The sequence below is a fragment of the Galeopterus variegatus genome, unplaced genomic scaffold (assembly GCF_000696425.1).
Source record: "Galeopterus variegatus unplaced genomic scaffold, G_variegatus-3.0.2 Scaffold1363, whole genome shotgun sequence".
NCBI lineage: Eukaryota > Metazoa > Chordata > Mammalia > Dermoptera > Cynocephalidae > Galeopterus > Galeopterus variegatus.
This window is the reverse complement of record NW_007727474.1, coordinates 179,837-198,372: the sequence shown is the minus strand read 5'-3', so window position 1 is coordinate 198,372 and position 18,536 is coordinate 179,837. Positions and strand designations below refer to the sequence as shown.

The 18,536-nt window shown below is 33.4% G+C and overlaps 1 protein-coding gene across 2 annotated transcripts in view; it reads right to left on the bottom strand.

The window, feature by feature from the left end:
* DCAF17 (DDB1 and CUL4 associated factor 17) overlaps nucleotides 1–18,536 on the bottom strand; it is a 35,629-nt gene that overhangs the window by 13,018 nt on the left and 4,075 nt on the right. For both annotated transcript variants that reach the window (XM_008576532.1, XM_008576533.1), the window contains exons 3-8: nucleotides 17,619–17,709; nucleotides 14,993–15,129; nucleotides 14,126–14,204; nucleotides 11,009–11,098; nucleotides 8,532–8,636; nucleotides 8,143–8,248 (exon numbers count right to left, since the gene is read on the bottom strand). In XM_008576532.1, coding sequence (XP_008574754.1) covers nucleotides 8,143–8,248; nucleotides 8,532–8,636; nucleotides 11,009–11,098; nucleotides 14,126–14,204; nucleotides 14,993–15,129; nucleotides 17,619–17,709 — 608 coding nt within the window. The remainder of the gene's footprint in view (nucleotides 1–8,142; nucleotides 8,249–8,531; nucleotides 8,637–11,008; nucleotides 11,099–14,125; nucleotides 14,205–14,992; nucleotides 15,130–17,618; nucleotides 17,710–18,536) is intronic.

Here is an 18,536-nt window from a genome sequence, read left to right as displayed (position 1 = left end):
TTTTTTTTTTTTTTTTTTTTTTTTTCCATGTCCGGCAACGGATCGCAACCCTCAGTGTTGCCCCCGCACCGGGCCGGGGACCGGCAACGGGATTGCAACCCTCAGCGTCGCCCCCATGCCTCGCTCAGCCAGTGAGCGGGAACCGGTCTGTATGTGGGATCCGAACCCTCGAGCAGGAGCGCCACCGCGCTTCCCAAGCGGCGCACTATCCAGTGCGCCACCGGGCCGGCCCAAAAGTGGGCTTATGATGACAAAAACTGTGCTTATGATGGTAAAAAATGACAAAGTACACTTAAAAGGAGCTGCCATTTATTGAGCATGTGCTACGTACAAGATTCGAGGTTACATACTACTTCCAATTCTCATTACAATCCTACAAGATAATTAGGTCTAATTCCTTCAAATGTGTGTAAGAGATATTCCATATCCTAGATTAACAGGTATACTCAGCAAACTCTATAAGTTCTATCTTGCTTAAGATTTCCAGTGTGGAAACGATATTAGTCATAATAAATTCAACCACTTTGGACAGGGCCTGTCACAATGGAAGCTTTATTATAGAGTAGCCACTACTACTAGTATCATCATCAAACAAGTTGACTTTATGACAAGTTGATATATCTGAACAAATGGTTCAGATATATCCAGTCAGTTTCCTTCGGAGATATATACAGTCATTCTCTTCTGGACACTGACATCATAAAAGAAATTTCTCTTGGTGCTTTTTTAGTCATCTTCTTTGATCACAATTCTAAGTACAGCATAACAGATCTACTCTTAGATATGTAAGTGGAAGGTACTGTAGCTTTAAAAGACCAGAATTCATGTTCTGTTTAGGCAGGTGGCTAATCTATGACTCCTTTATTTACCCCTTGAGCTTGAGAGTTTAACGTTTGGCTTATGAGGCCACTATTATTAGTAAAGGAGCTTGTTTTAAAGAGACCATTCATATAAGAATCACATGTTTTATATAGAAGCATGTGCTTTATCAGGCTTCTTCATAAGGACAGTTTACTACTTACAGCTATACACAGGAGAAAAACAAATAATGAAAAGTTGTTTACAAACTGACAATCTTGAGGAGAAAGAGACAGGTATAAACATATCAAATATATTTAAAGTGCTTTTTTTTTTAACTTTTAAGAAAAGGATAGTATCTTTAATATACTGAGGTCATTTTTAAATATTAAAAAAAAAAAAAAAAGGAAAACCCCAAATACAAAAATGGGCAAAGGGCATAAGTTCATAAATTATGATAGAAATACAAACATTATACATGACATGATATGGTGGCTACCAAAGGATGAGAAAAAGAATTATAAAAAGAAAAAAAGTTTGAATTTGGGGTTAAAATTTAATTAGGTATATTGTAGAGAATATAAAACAGGAATTCAAAATAGAAAAAAAATGAATATAACAGATATATTTAAAAAGAAATACTGGGGGGCTGGCCAGTTAACTCAGTTGGTTAGAGTGCAGCCTTACAACACTAACCCTAAGGTCACAGGTTCAGATCCCCATACCAGCCAGCTGCCAAAAAAATAAAAAAATAAAAAGAAATACTTTTCCCAGCAGTTGCTTTTAAAAAGGCCCAAAAGTAGCAGCAAGACTCTGCCCACCTCTACTCTGATGGGCCCCATTAATCCTCCCAATAGCCCAAATTTTGGTCTCATACTATTCTAAATTTAAAAGGCCTAGAAGTTCTTGGAGAGTAGCTGATTCTACGTCTTGTGGTGAGAAAATTTTAGAAAGGATCTGGATCATCCTGTTGTTGCTAGAAAGCAAGGATGTTTTTACAAGGATGTCATGGGGGTAGTTTGAAAAAAAAAAGAGAACCAGCAAAAAGGACTCCTACTGGCCAGATTGTGAAACAAGGAGCATTAAAAAGAAAATAACAATTATGATTAATTAGAATACTTTGAGTCTGTGAAAGGTCAAACAATAATACCTGAAAGGAGAGTTTTAACATAGAGTGTACAAAATGATTGTTGTATTGTTTATAAAAGAAGAAGGGCTAGAATAGGATATGATTTTTCTATAATTTTTAAATGTAGGGAATAATTAACCTTATATATTTTTTCTTCTAAATAAACATGTGTTTAAAAATTTAGGCATGTGTTAAATAAAAACACAAGGTACAGAACAGAGCATAGTATATACTATACTTGGTGTAAGAAAGAAGGCAATATTTAAAGTGTACATATGCACATTTGCTTATTTTTGCAAAAAGAAACAACAAAAATTACAACAACAACAAAAAATAACAAAAAGGATAAACCAGAAACTAAAAATAATGGTCACTATGGAGGCCAATATGAAATGGGGGATGGAAGTAACAGGATGAAGGGCTAGGCTTGGAAGCAAAATTTCTCAGAGTATGTCTTTTTGTACAGTTTTCACCATTCAACTGTATACATATTTCATAACTTCAAGAATAAAAACAAGGAGAAAGCAAACCCCCAAACTGAAAACTAACTGAAGCAAAAAAACCTAATTATATCACACTGATAACTTAATCCTATAGAAAAATGATTTCAAGTTATCTTTGAACACATCACTCTGATATTACACTTACTGAGCTGTATACTCAAGAGAAAAGGAACTGCAGAGAAATCTTAACTTTCACTCCATACTTTAGTTTTTAATAGTAACACTGGTACTACAATTTTAAGACCGTCATGTGTACTCATATATTATAGGATAAAGTTTTATTAGCAATCAAGAAGTTCAGTGTGCATTAAAAGAAATATAGTTCTTTTTATGCATAAATTTGGAAATATGAAAATGAACTAACATATTTTTGAGTTAATGTATTTCCTAGCTCTGTCCATTGAAAGGGCCTAAAAGTAAAAACACCCAATTACAATGAACAGAACTAGACCTTAGTCTCTGTTGTGGGTTGAATTGTGTCCCCCCAAAAGGTATGTTGAAGTCTTCACCCTCAGTACCTGCGAATATGACTTTATTTAGGGTCTTTGCAGATATAATCAAATTAAGATGAGGTCATACTGGATAAGGGTAGACCTTAAATTCAATGACTGGTGTCCTTATAAGGACAGAGAGATTTAAATACACAGAGGGAAAAATTCCATATAAAGAGACAGGCAGAGATTGAAGTTATGCTGCCACAAGCCAAGGAATGCCAAGGATTGCCAGCAACCACCAGAAGCTAGAAGAGGCAAGGAAGTATTCCTTTCTAGAGACTTCAGAGGGACACTAACTCTACCAACACCTTGATTGGACTTGTCTCCAGAACTGTGAGAGAATAAATTTCTGTTGCTTAAAGCTACCCAGTTTGTGTTGTTACAGCAACCCTAGGACACCGATAGTCTCTAATGATGTTCCCTACTAAAGTGGCTCCTTAGATATAAGACAAGGAAAGTAAAAGATAATCCTAGGACATATTATTGTTCTAGAAAGCAAGTAAATTCTCCAAGACTACTGGGGCATGTGAAAATGGAGTTCTTGTTGGCCAAATTTGGGACAATTTGAGCATCACTAAGAATAATGACTGTAACTATATAATATTGGATAAACAAAAATCCATGACTCTATTGTGTTTAATATCTGTGTTTATCTATAAAATATTTTGCTACCACTGAAACGACTATTACACCAACTCCTTGCTCTGAATATTGACAATTAAAGAGAAGGATTAAGTATTTGCCTTGCCTTTTTAGGAGGAATTATAGTTCATCCCTAGCTGATGAGTTAAAGTCTTTATTTCTAGAAAAATGCCAACTATTAAATGTAGAGGCAATGACAGAATTTTTTTTTTTTTTTTTCCGACCAGTAATGGGATCGCAACCCTTGGCACGGTGTGGTCTACACCACGCTCAGCCAGTGAGTGCACCGGCCAACCCTATATAGGATCTGAACCTGCAGCCTCGGTGCTACCAGCGCCACACTCTCCAGAGTGAGCCACAGGGCCAGCCCAATGCCAGAATTTTTTAAACTGCCATTCTACAACCCACAGTGATATAACTGATTTGTGCAAGAATCATTAACGGTTACAGGAATATTCTTGCACTATTTATAATCACAGAAAATTAGAAACAATCTAAACGTCCAAAGTAGGGAATTACTTAAATAATTTATAGTTCGTCCTTATTTTATAATGGTGTGTGAGTCAAGTTCTTAACACCTCAAGGATATGCACACGCACACACACAGAGCCATTTTTGAACACAGGTAATACAAGCACTACTTTTTAATTATCAGAAGATATATAAAGAACACTAAGTCTTCCTTTCATCTGTTATCTCCTCAGAGATAACTACCATTATCAGGTTTTCAAGTGTCCTTCCAGATATTCCAAGTAAATCTAAAAGCATATGATTGTGGATACCTGTAATATGTGAGTATGTGTAGACTACTCAAATAAGGCTTTTTATATACAGTTTTGTACCCATATTTTTTCACATAATACATCTTGGAAATTTTTCTATACCAGTGCAAAAAGAATTCCTTTCTTTTTAACAATTTAACAATTAAATTTATGATACAGCCATAAAATGAGAAAATACTACTAATGTCACTTACCAATGTACACATTGTTTTCAATCTTTTACTACTAGAAATGTTATAATTACACATTTATCTTTTTCTATACATTGAACACACCTGAGATAAATTCCTAGAAGTAGAATAGCTGGGCTCAGGAGTATATTTTTGATACATACTGATAAACTGTATTCCATAAAGGATCCCAACAATAAATGCAAGTGCCTCTTCTATACTTTCACCAACCATGTTAAATCAAAAGTTCTAACACTTTTTAATATTTGAGAATCTGAAAAGATATATCTTATCATAATATAACTTCGCATTTCTCCTAAGTGACATTGAGCTTTGTGTTCCCTAATTAAAAGCCATTTATATTTCCTTTTCTTTTGAACAATATCCTTTGCTGTTTTAATTACATTGTCACTTTTTCATATTTATCTGTAGAACTCTTTAAATATTGAGAAAATTGCCCGTTTATATTATGTTTTATAATATTTCCCCTGTTTGTTATTTGAATTTTGGCTTGATTTATGTTGTGGTTTTTTTTGTTTGTTTGTTTTTTGTTTGTGATGCAGAACTTTGTTTTTATGTAATCAAATTTATCAAACTCTCTCTTAATGACTTTGGGTTTTACTTAGAAAGGTCTTCTCTGCTCTGAGATAAAAAGATTCTCCAAATTTTCTTCAGAACTTTTAAAGCTTTGATTCATCTTTTATTTATTTTGATGTAAAAAGTGAGATAGGGCTCCAACTTTACTATTTTCAGAAAACCAACTATTAAGTAATCTAGATGGAATTTAGTATTTATAATATATGAGGGGGTCTTCAAAAAGTTCATGGAAATGTTCATATTATCTTTTATTTTTCCACAAACTTTTTCGAGTACCCTTGCATTAACATCAAAAAGTGGGTTAGGCTACAGATACATGCAACAACATGAACTGAATCTCAAAAATAATATCCTGAGTGATAGAAGCCAGGCAAAAAGTACATACCATATGATTCCATTTATATCAAACTTTAGAAAAAATAAATTTAATATACAGTGAAAGAAAAGAGATCATTAGTTTCCTAGGGTTGGAGAGAGGAGGGAATTACCTGTGAGAGGAACGGGGGAACTTTTGGGGATGATTAAAAAATTTTAAATCTTGACTGTAGTGGTGCTTTCACGGGTGCATACATTTGATGAAACTCAAACTGTACAGTTAAAGTGCTGCATTTATTTATTTTTATTTTATATTTTTCGCGAATGGCTAGTACAGGGAAAATGATGCATTTAATTACATAAATTATACCTCAATAGAGCTGATTTTTTAAAAAGTGAGCTATGAAAGAACATTTACGGTATGATTTCTTTTTGGTTTTAAATAGAATTATACACATTATAAGATTAGAAAAAAAAACACACCAAGGTAATTAGAGTTAACTCTGTGTAAGAGATTATGAGTGTTTTAAATCTTCTTTCTTTTGCTTATTTTTATATCCTGATTTTTCTGTAATGAAAATGAACTACTTTTATGCTAAGAAAAAAGTTATTAAAATTTAAAACAAGTATTATTTTGTATAGACCTTAATAACACTGAAAAAAAAATAAGAGAAATGAATAGGATTTCAGTCTCTACAATGTAAAATAAAGGCTCAAAGCTTCCAGTATAGCATGCTACTTTTCTTAGCCAAATGTCCAAAAATCACTGAATTATATTGTTTTATAATGAAAATCTGAGAGATCATGTTTTCAAACATTATTATTTTAAAGTTAAAAAATGAAATGTGAGGCCCAAAGAGTTAAGTAATTTGCTCACTATCATACCACCAGTTAGTAGCAAACTAAGATTCAAATTCAGTCTTTTTAAAAACAGAGTCAAAACCATGGCACAAACTTTATGCTCTTTGTGCTTTGTCTTTATCATCTTGTTCTTTTTTTACTCACTCATTCTCTGCATTTCAACAAGAATAATACTATTGTTTTGGGCAACTTTTCAAAATAACTTATTTTAGTTACCACTGGAGCCTATAGTTTTAAAATTCTTAAGATTCCTGCTAGTGTATTTGTATTAAATATAATGGCTGGCTGGCTGCTCAGTTGGTTAGAGCAGGATGTTATAACACCAAGGTCAAGGGTTCAGATCCCCAGCCAGCTGCCAAAAAAAAAAGTATATATAGGAGGTATAGCTGGGACTGAATTTTCATAAAACTTCTGATTCAGCTTGTCCAAGGCATCTAAAAACTATTTTTTTTTTTTTTTTAAAGATGACCGGTAAGGGGATCTCAACCCTTGGCTTGGTGTTGTCAGCACCACACTCAGCCAGTGAGCGAATCAGCCATCCCTATATAGGATCCAAATCCGTGGCCTTGGTGAGGTACAGGCTGGCCCTGAGGCATCTAAAAACTTGAGTAGTTTTTAAAATATTTATTTTGAACTTCATGGATAGTAATTTTTAAAATATTATTTTGAACTTCATGGATAGCTTAATTGGCTACACTGAACTCTGAGTAGTTTTTATAATTTGTTATTTACTACTAAAAAGAAAATTTTTCCTTTCTACAATTATATCTTTCATTTCTGTATCTTGATTTGTTGATGATACGATGTTAGACAATAATGACAGAAAAAAATTCTTGTCTTAGTCTGCCTATATTAGAAAAACCTTTGGAGTTTCATCTAAAAATATAAAGCTTATTGGTTGGAAATAGAAGGAAATGTCCTGAACATAAGAAATGACTTTTAATGAACTAAGAATAAAGATAAGCAGCTATTACAATAATAAAATATATTTTTCTCTTTTTTTTTTTTCTTTTTTTAAAAGATGACCGGTAAGGGGATCTCAACCCTTGGCTTGGTGTTGTCAGCACCACGCTCAGCCAGTGAGCAAACCGGCCATCCCTATATAGGATCCGAACCCGTGGCCTTGGTGTTATCAGCACCACACTCTACCGAGTGAGCCACGGGCCGGCCTACTTTTCTCTTTTAATTAACTCATGTTATATCTATTTGCAAACATTAAGCCATCCTTGGATTCCTGAGATGAACTCTGGATAGTCATGGTTTATTTTACTACATACTGCAGAATTTGAGTAGTGGCTGATTTCTTTTTTAACAAACTAATGAATATGATAAGTTAGTTAAATATAGAACATTTTTATTACATTTACAGAATTGTGTATAATTTCCTTTTTTTTTGCTTTGTCAATCTTTAAGTACACTGGGAAGTTCTCTCTTTGTCTAAGCCCCGTCTATGTTCAGATGGCATGGTAATAATACTTTCCTTGAAAAACACCTTTCTTAGAGATAGGTAAATTCACAGAATTGTAAAATATTAAATTTATAAGAGAGCTAAAATGGTATCATTAGCTACAACTCGTCATTTTGCAAATAAGGAAATCAAAGATCAGAAAAATAAAGTGACTTGCCAAGGTCTCCGGCCAAGCAAGGCCCAGCATCCCTAGACCTTCGGTTCAATGAATAACAGATAGATTTTTGTCAACACTTATTCAATAGCAAGGAATATGCTGTACGGGAGTAAAATGAATTGAATTTATCATTAAATGAGAAAAACATTTGGATGATTATAATTAAAAACTAATTATATGACCACTTATTTTTTAAGGTGAAAAAAATACTTTACTGTAGCCATACCTGTGATTTTAATATTACAAGGAATGCCAAAAGGAGCCTCTCCTACAGTTCCAGTAGTCCCACCCCATCTGCATGCACACCCTAAGTCAAGTTTCTGTTGCATGAACTAAAAACAAAACAAAACAAAAATGGTGGCTTTAGCACCTATTTATTTGCTGTCTGGAGAGAAAAATAAAATTCACATGTATACGACAGAGAAAATGTTTTTATATAAGAGCCTTTCTGTTTATCTTCCCCACCCCTCTTTTAAAGATTACTTTGTCTTTCTGCATTTCTACAGAATTGAAATCTATATAAGTGCCTTACTCTAAAAGCATCTCATTAAAAAAAACATTCTTTAGTCCAAACCTCATGCTAATTATAATATGGCAAATTTCAGTTTTCTCTACCTGTTCAGTGATGGCTTGGAAGCTATAGAGTCTGACCAGTCCTGAGCTGTACATCACAATCAGTATTCCATGAGACAAGGTGGCATCTGTAATGTTCCCAAAAATCTGGGGAGAAAGGCAGATATCACCTGAGAAAAGACCAGAAAGCCAATCCTCTGAGTGTTCACAGTGGTTTATACTCTTGCTTAATATTTAGGTCACCACTACAAGACTACTGCCTAGCATTAAAACTTAATTATACTTTAGAAACTTTAGGCTAGGGTGTTATTAGGGGTGAGTAGTAAGCCACTGAACTCTCAGACTGGAGCACAAGGGGAATTATAACACCTACCCCTCAAAATGATGCACTAGCATTCATTTGCTTCATAGCTTTGTTAGTATCTTTTAAAATCTAATCCTATTCCTCATGGATACCAGTACACACTGAAGCCATGTCATTCTAAATAAATATTTAATTTACCATGCATATCCTGCCAGGGACCCATGCTTTATGCTAAAATGTTCTTTACAGAAAGACAAATTTTTATATCTAATTAGAGTTAAAAGAATGGATCAAGGAAAGTAACTGTAAGAGAAACAACCAATTCCAGAATTTTATCATTACTTTCTTTTTAAATCTCTAACACTGTTTTATTTTTTAGTCATATAAAAACCAAACATGTTATAAAGACCAAACCCCTGCAGAGACATTCTGTCTAGCTGACTTGAATAAGGTTTTGGTTCACTGTTTGTTCCCTTTTTGTTTCTGTTCCATGCATTGAATCCTGTCACAATTCGCCAAATAGCTCTGATAAAGAACTTGATTCTGTGCCTATTTTAATATTTAACAAAAGCCAACATAGGCAAATATTAATAGTAATGAAAGACTAGAAATGAAGTGAAAATCTGTTTCTATTTCTACTCAAGACGGATTACTAAGTGAAGATCTACTACCTGAATGAACAGCTTAAAGTACATTCTGAGCCTGGCCCCTGGGTAGTCTTATTATTCATGGTAAGTGAAGGATGTCCTTCAATCCCAAGTAACCATAATAAAAACCAAATCACTCAAATGATTTACCTTGGACATATAAGAATAAATAGAAACAACTTATTACTTGGCTAAGTGTTCACTCCTATTGTAGACTGTAATAACATACACAATTACTTAATCCACAAGCACGAAGAGAACAATTAAATTTTGAATTGGGCTTTTTTGTCACCTTTTAGAAGGATAATTACAGTCTGCTTTGATGTTGACTTTTGCTCATGACTTTTTAATTCACTGATCCTGGTTCCCCACTTTGAAAAGGAGGAAGTGTAATAGAAACATATTTGTAAATAATGAGTCCATAATAAAGAAGCCACCCTTTTTTAAAATTTGGTTTATACTTTGGAGTGAAATGTAAGTTCAAATTCTAGCTCCTGGGGCCGGCCCGTGGCTCACTCGGGAGAGCGCGGTGCTGATAACACCAAGGCCCCGGGTTCGGATCCCATATAGGGATGGCCGGTTCGCTCACTGGCTGAGCGTGGTGCTGACAACACCAAGTCAAGGGTTAAGATCCCCTTACCGGTCATCTTTAAAAAAAAAAAAAAAAATTTTCTAGCTCCTTCACCTACTATTGTTAGAATTTGGGTAGATGCTTAAATCCTTAATTGAATACATTATACATTACAATGTCGTAAAATACTCAAAGTACCTGGCACAAAATAAACAATTAATGAGTGATAACTAATATTATTCTTTAGCCTTTATGCAGTTTAGTATATTGTGCTTACATAATATAAAATTTTAATACATTCACCTTATTTGCTAATCAGTATTAGTGGACCCTCAAGATCTTGTCCTCTACAATACTTCAGATGCTTAAATAAAGACTAGTAGAAACCCAATAAATAACTAACTATTCACCCAGAGTAAACAACAATTTTTAAAAGGATAGAAGAGTATTGATTCTTTTACTCTAAGGAAATTTATCCCTTCTTTCCTCCCATGCAACTGCTCCACAAATCAAGAACAATGGCAACAACAATAAAATCCAAAACCGAATGAGTTGAAAAATTTACATATTTAATTATAAGGCTGTTTATATACCATAAAGCAGCTTTGGATCTATACCTTGCAATTAAAAAGACATTTTGTTGCAGCTTTTCATCTTCCTTTAATGTTCATTTTAACAAGCTTTGGAATATTTCCTCTGAAAAAAATACCTTACTCATTTTGTAATTTCATAAAACAGTAGTTTGTTAATGACCACAGGTATTCAAAACTATCCACCTGAGAGGCATAAAAGCATGCAGAAAGATGAAGGGATAATTAGGCTCCCTTCACAGGTCAAATGTTCTCATGTATTTTGATATGAAATAAACCAGGTCAGTGAACTTTTTATAATTAGGGGAACATTCCAATCAAAACGCCTAATAAATAATTAAATGATGACATTACATCTTAATGTCAATAAAATTAATATTGCAATTAAATAAGCAGTGGGTTCTTACCTTTTTGTTGATCTCTAGAATCCCTACAAGTGAAAAAGGTAGAACTCGGAACACTGCGAGGTACAGCAAAACAGGTTGTTGAATGCCTGCCTGTAAGTAAAGTCTAAAATCATAGGCAGCTCTCAAAAGTACTTCAGAAGCACTCTGTTTTCATGAATTGACAACATCCATCTGTCCTAGCATGAAGTTATGGAGATGTTTTCATGAATTGAAAACATTGATCTATCTAGATTGCAGTTACTTAAACAGGAGGGCAAACATATTCAAAATATTTCTGCTAAACCTTCAGTCCTTCAAACACATGCATACACATACATACACACAAAAATCCACAAAAATAAACATAACAATAAACATTTCTTAGCAATGAAATACTATGCATTTATATTGTAAATTAAAGTTCTAACAGTAAAGAGCCTAATCAAAAGACACATACTTTTAATGGTCATACCATCTGAAAAGTAGTGCTACACTGACATGTCCATATGAAATGAGAAAAAAAAAAATCAATGATGAAAGTTTGAGGGATTTCTCTGCTTGAACAGGATAGTTCCCTTACTTTGAAGTACAAGGTCCAGTCAATTTCTCTCCACTATGAAATATAAAATAATCTGTTGTACTCTCCTAATACAGGCTTGAAGGTAATTTCCTAAATTTGTGGTAGGCAAAGGTATCTGCCCCATCACAGCCAGACTCTGTTTCAACAGAACCTTAAAGGCTGGGGCTTCAAGACCACCAATCAAAACTGCCGTAACTAAAAGTTAGAAAACAAATGAACAACGACGAAAATAGACTGTGATGTTTAAAGCCCCAAAGATTCTCCTTTTGAAAGAGATATATTTTTATTAAACTAAGATCTTCAAGGTGTAAATCAAATTCCCTCCATGTTCCTAAAACCCAAAGTAAAGGTATATATCTCAACCAAGAGCGATTAGTTGTTGGATGGAGATTGTAGGAAAACAGTCTGGAATGCAGAAATAACAAGACTTTTATTAATATTATCAGATTATGATAAATTAAAAACCTTGATAGATGGTACTATATAAAATTAGATTTAAGTTCTTGCTCTTTGGGAATTTAAATTCTTTAAAAGGGACATTAGACAAGACAATTTTAGAAGTCTCATAAAATGTTTTGCTACTTTGTTATACTATTTCACTTTTGTCAACTTTTCTTTATCAAAGTGGAGAGGGCAATACACTGAGAGTATGAGGAGAGAAGTATTAATAAGACAGACAACATCTCTTTTTCTTAGATTGTCACACTCAATACATTAGGAAAAGGGTGAGGAGATTCCACTAAAAGTCATGCAGTTATGTTATTAATATGACTGAACAGGATACAGGAAAAAGCTAGAAAAATATTTATAGATAACCATGGTAAAAAGTAAGTGGAAGTAGCCAACAAATAGTTTACTTGGATTCAGTAGGGTACAGAAAGAGCAGGCAAGGGAAATAAGAGAGGAATGAAAAGCAGAGTTCACTGGCCCAGAGTGTGAAGGGAGTAAATGGAAGGGTTAACAAGGGAATGCTTGATACAGGTATCTAACTAAGGTAAAATCAGAGGAATTACTTAATTTTTTTAAAGGCGCCCTAGAATTCTATATAAATTTTACCTGCCAATCAGTGTTACAGGAATTTCAAGGAGGTGCAGCATGTTATAGTGCATAAAACTGTGGAGCTAGGCTGAGTTTGAGTCTAGGTTCTACCTTTTACCGGCATTATGACCTTGGGTAAGTTACTTAACCTCTCTGGGTCTCAGTCTCCTCATCTGTAAAATGGGATAATAATACTATCTATTGTAAGGGGTGTGCTGAGGATTAAATGCATTAATACAGGTAAAACATTCACAATAGTGCTTGGCTGTTCTATAATCAAGGACACTAGAGAAAAAAAGCCAAAGTAGTTCTAATTAAAAAGAAGAAAGAACTAGAACACAGAATCTACCAAAAGGAGAGAGAAAATAAGTATTTGTTTTTTCTAGAGGTCCTGGAGTATGAAGAAACAAAAAACCTCTAAGAGCAGAGTCTTTATCTATTTAAAAAGAAGTGCTCAATAAATGCTTTTTATAGTATTTCCCCCAAAGCCACCAACAGAAACAAAATAAGTTTCTTTTTTTTTTTTTCCTTTTGGTCTTTTTTTTTTTTTTTACAAATGCATATGTTGAAATGAACTTTAACATTAGCCTACTTTGAGATATATCCTTTTGCAGAAATTGGTGATTAATAGGAACAAGGTGTTGCGCCCGCACCGCGCTCAGCCAGTGAGCGGGAACCGGTCTCCACATGGGATCCGAACCCTCGGCAGGAGCACCGCCACGCTCCCAAGTGGCGCACTCTCCAGTGCGCCACTGGGCCGGCCCGAAAATAATATACTTTCAAGTAGCATTTTGAATTCTCAATACGACCTACGTGGACAGCACCATTAGATCTTTCTCTGCTCTCTTGTTCCCTTGGCACAAAGCAGACTGTCACTCCTTTTTTTCCCTTTCATATTCCAGAAGGAAAACAACATTTTACAAGTTTCTCTTTAATGTTTCTTGGGTGCCCTGCAAACTCTGACTCCCACCAAGGAGAAAGAAGGAGGTGCCTGGTGGACAGAACTGGACGGCAAGGTCCCTGCTCACTTTAAGGATCCAGCTGCCCAGAACCTGATCAGTCCTCTCAAATACTGACCGGTAACGGGATCGCAACCCTCGGTGTCGCGCCCGTACCGGGGACCAGCGACAGGATCGCAACCCTCGGTGTTGCGCCCGCACCGTGCTCAGCCAGTGAGCGGGAACCAGTCTCCACATGGGATCCGAACCCTCGGCAGGAGCACCGCCACGCTCCCAAGTGGCGCACTCTCCAGTGCGCCACCGGGCCGGCCCCAAAATAAGTTTCTGATATAAATTTCTAGACTTCACTTTATAAAAATCTAGGACATCTTGCACAATTCTTTTTAAAAAAAAAAAAGAAAGAGAAATCTATTTTAATAGCATGCTTTGGGAAAAAAAATTCTACCTACCAACTTCTATAGCATAGTTCAGAAATCAAAGATCATTAGTTCCTTCATAACAAATTCACAAATTCCAATGGAAATGAATTTTTTGTTTTACTGAATGTTTAAAGATGTTTACCTGCCGGGCCATTGCTGAGCCTTTGTTCTGAGCTGACTTGACTGCAATGACTTCTTGAGGAGTATCCCAGCTCAAGTATCTTTTAAAAAAAAATGAAGAGAAGTTTATTCATCTGGGTCAATTTCCCCATACTTACTTAAAAACAAAATATTATAAATATAAGTAATCAGTTTTTTAGTTACTTAAATAATAAAAGCAATCTATTTAAAAAAAAATAAAATAAAATAACTAAAGGAATTCTCTCCAGATCCCTATATGGATATATCCCTATTTAAAAAACAAACAAACAAACATATACATATATAAAATTCTAATCCTTCTAGTCTTGAAGAAAAAAATTATTTTTGATCTAAGAGTATGCAAAACTTAAGAAACAACCATCTCTACTTTAAAATGGAAGTTATAAAAAACATTAAAAATGTGACTTTTACAACGTCCATGCACTTATTTACTCCTAAAGTTTATGTCTAATTTACAAAACTAATAGTTAAAATAACAGTTCTTGGATTGTACTAGGCAGATAATTTAACTGAAACAGACTAGCCTTCAGGAAAACCTACCATAAAGTGCATCCTACATAGAAAATACTATTTGTAGAAGAGATAAAACAGGGAATTAAAAAAAAAAAGTTTATCTGCCAATTACTATTAGCTAGTTCGTCGTGAGGGATACAAAGATAAATGACAGAGGGTCTCTATCCTCGAATCTTCAGATGTAGTTATGGGGCGAGAAAAAGAAAATAGGTTTATAAATTGAGATCTGGGTATGTACTGGAAAACTGGGGGAGAGGGAGAGCTTGAAATTTCCTGGGCCACAAGTCTCAAAATTTTATAATAAAATCTTGAATAATAAACTCAAAGTAAATACCTGAATTTGCAATAAGAAGCAAGATATATTTTCTCAAGGATTTTTCCTGTAGTTGCTGATATACGAAGTAGCCAATTATGAGCAGTCAGTGCTATGAGTGAGGACTTATAATCAGATGGATTGGAAAATATTTCCCCCTAAAAAAGTAAATGATGTGTAAAAATGAAACTGCTTAGTTATGAACAATTTGCAGTAATCAATGTCCAAAGAAAATAGCTAAATACTTAAAGAAATAGCCAAATAAGTAACCAAAGAAGAAATATTAAATGCAGAAACAGAGAATTAAGACAAGGAAAGATAAGACTATGGGTAATTATTTTCATCATTAACTTATTAAGGGAGTTTATTCATATAAAGTACTTAAACAGTGCCAGAAATAATTTATTATTACTTATTATTATTTATCATTAAGTATTCAACAAATGTTAGCCAATCATAATAGCAGTAGGAGTATTAATAATGATGCCATTGCTGTAGTACCAGTAACAGCTCTTAAAATCATGTACAATAGCATAGCAATTACAAGTCATCTGCTACAAAAGACATTCATATTGTACCTTTTTTCTTTACTATAGGACTTGTTTTCCTTTAGATGAATGTCAAATTTGCAAAGTACAAATTATCCCATTATTCACTGTGGTTCTACTCTAACCTCAAATGAAAAGCTAGAATCCAGAATCAAGGTAGCCAAAGAACAGAAGACAGACCTGGTTTTAAAGATGTCACCAATGAATTATCCCAGAAAAGGGATAGGTTAGATGCTAAGGCACCCCTGTCACTGAAGAGCTATCACAAGACAGAAGTCTAATGCATGAAGAGAAAGAGAAGCAAAAGGTTCTATTTTGACTTGTGGAGTAAAAAGGCAGTTAGAAGAGGAAACTTAAGAATAGAGAAGTTGAAATTAATCTAGTATTTGCTTAGCCCAATAAGTGAATAGAAAAGAATGAAGGCATAGTTATTTTATATATGCTCCTACAGATCTGTCTTCCCTTTCAAATGTTAGGAAAAGAAATAAGTTTTGTTTTTTGGTGGGGAGGTTGGTTGTGGTTTTTTTTTTTTAAGCTTATTAACTACTAAAAGTCTTACACTGAATTCACAGGCAATGACGTAAATACTTTTTTACTCTTTTTTTTGGCAGCTGGCCAATAAGGGGATGCGACCCCTACTTTTTTATTCTATGTCTTACATAAGTACCATTTCATGGAGATTTAAAATTTTTTTCTTTGATTTTTTTGGTGGCTGGCCAGTACAGTGATCTCAACCCTTGACCTTGGGGTCATAATACCATACTCTAACCAACCACACTGTCAGCCCCTTTAGGTTTTTAAAATGTTCTATTTATACCTTGCTTATTAAAAAAAAAACCCTGAAGCAGCATATATGAGTATAATATGTTTGAACTATTTTCCTAAAACACAAAGATGTATTTCACACACTGTCTTGGAAAGGGTACTAATTCAAGAGCAGTTTCACATCAGTATATTAACAACAACATAATAAGCTTCTTCATTTTTCTTACCTCACTTCAAAACTTTATTTCACTTCAAATGAGAACAAAATGTTTAAAGGGAAGTGAGAATAGGAGTTAGGTTACTAGAAACTATTTCTGCAAGATAACTCTAAATTTTTGATGTTTTGTACTGGTGTATTCAAAACTTCCTGAATTAAGAGTATGTTATATTCCCTCTCACCCCAGTGAAAATGGATTAAAAGGCTTTAAACATTATTTTTGGTCACAAATTGTGATTTCTATATTTCCTGAAGAACAACCAACCAGATTCAAAGACCTGATTAATTTGTTGCAGTATTTCCTAAGTGCATTTCTTAGAACACTGATCCCATAGAAAACTAATATTTAGAAATATTCCTCAAAAAAAGAAATTCTATGATCAAAAGAGTTTGGGAAAATGTTATGACAATCATCACGCACATTGGTATTATTATAAGTATTGTTAGTATTAAGGTCTCTGAGAAGTAATTCTATAAATACACCTGTTTAACCTTTTAAACTCAGAATATCCCAAACTTAATTTTTCCACAGCCCAATTCTTCCCAAACCCTCTGGCACCTATATACTTGTTACATCCTTGAGAACAGTGTTCTGAAAAATCCACACCAGGGCAGTGCTGGTCTGATGGAATAAGCTTATCTTTTATGTTTTTTTTATGTTTTATTTTTTATTTTTATCTTATTATTTTCCTAACAACATTCATGGAGGAAATACATGAGAATCCATTTTCAAAGAGCCATATAACTTAAATGTTGCTCTAAATAAAGACTTTTTTTTATTGTTTCAGTAAATTAAGTGGAATGATCTCTTAAACTCTAAGAATAATTATAAACTAGCTTATATTGCTTATAAAACTTTTAATCAGTTTATAACTTTATCTAGTTCTCAAGATTTAAAAAATTATATCTAATTTTAAAAACATATTCATACTAATTTTTAAAAAATTATTTCATGAGGAAAAATGATAATGAAAAGAAACTCTCTTCTTGATTGCTTTAAAGATTCAAGAATCACTATGACATTTAAATTTTATTCCTTTATATAAAATCTCAACAATAAATAGCTCTTTTAGGCTAAAGATGCTTTAGAAACAAATGTTCTAAAAACAAATCTTACCACTGGGCATTCCCATAATAAAGCATCCTCTATTTTTTCTGATTTGGAACATTTTGGCATTTCATAAAGTTTTCTTGGCTTTGATGCAATGCTGGGAAAAAAGAAAAATAAATGATTATTTTTTTTTTCAAAACTGATACAGTACTGGTATATGTTTAAGGTTTTTTTATTCAGAGATCTGGAAAACAAAAATAGAACTTGCTATTTGCTTTCCTCTTCTTAACTAAATGTTAACATTTTTTTCTGATCATAATTCATAATACACATTCATAGAAAAAAATGTGAAAAATATAACAAGATTAAAATAGTTTATAATACTATAAATCTACTAAAAATAACCATTACTAATATTTGGCTCATTTCCTCCTAATTTTTTTTTATATACATTTACCTACCTGGATACTGTTTTCCAAAATTGGATAATATTGAATTCTTTCTTTACCTCTGAACATTTACTATGAATATCTTTGTTGATTTCCTTCAAGTTCATAAACTATTGTTCTGATATTTAAAATGAAAACTAGTAGATAAAAAGGGTCGCATTACTTTAGAATAAAAATTAGTGGATGAAAAAGGAAATTTCCTTTATGGTATTTTCACTCCCAAATTACCTTTCAGAAATGTTGAATAAGTTTACACTTCTGCCAATACTGAACATTATATCTTTGATGTAAAAAATAGTCTCTAAGTTAAATAAACAAATTAAAAAAAAATTTTTTTTTAATTAAAAAATAAATAATAAAAAAGTCTCTTACTTTTAGTTTATACTTCTCTGTTTACTACTGAGATGTGATCATAGATGTTTTCATTTTTTTACTGATGAATTTAAAAATTAGACTACTGTTAAAAGAGAAATGATTTTCAGGGTGACAATTTGATTCACCTTTGATGTTCTCTCACTGATTCAAAGGTTTAATC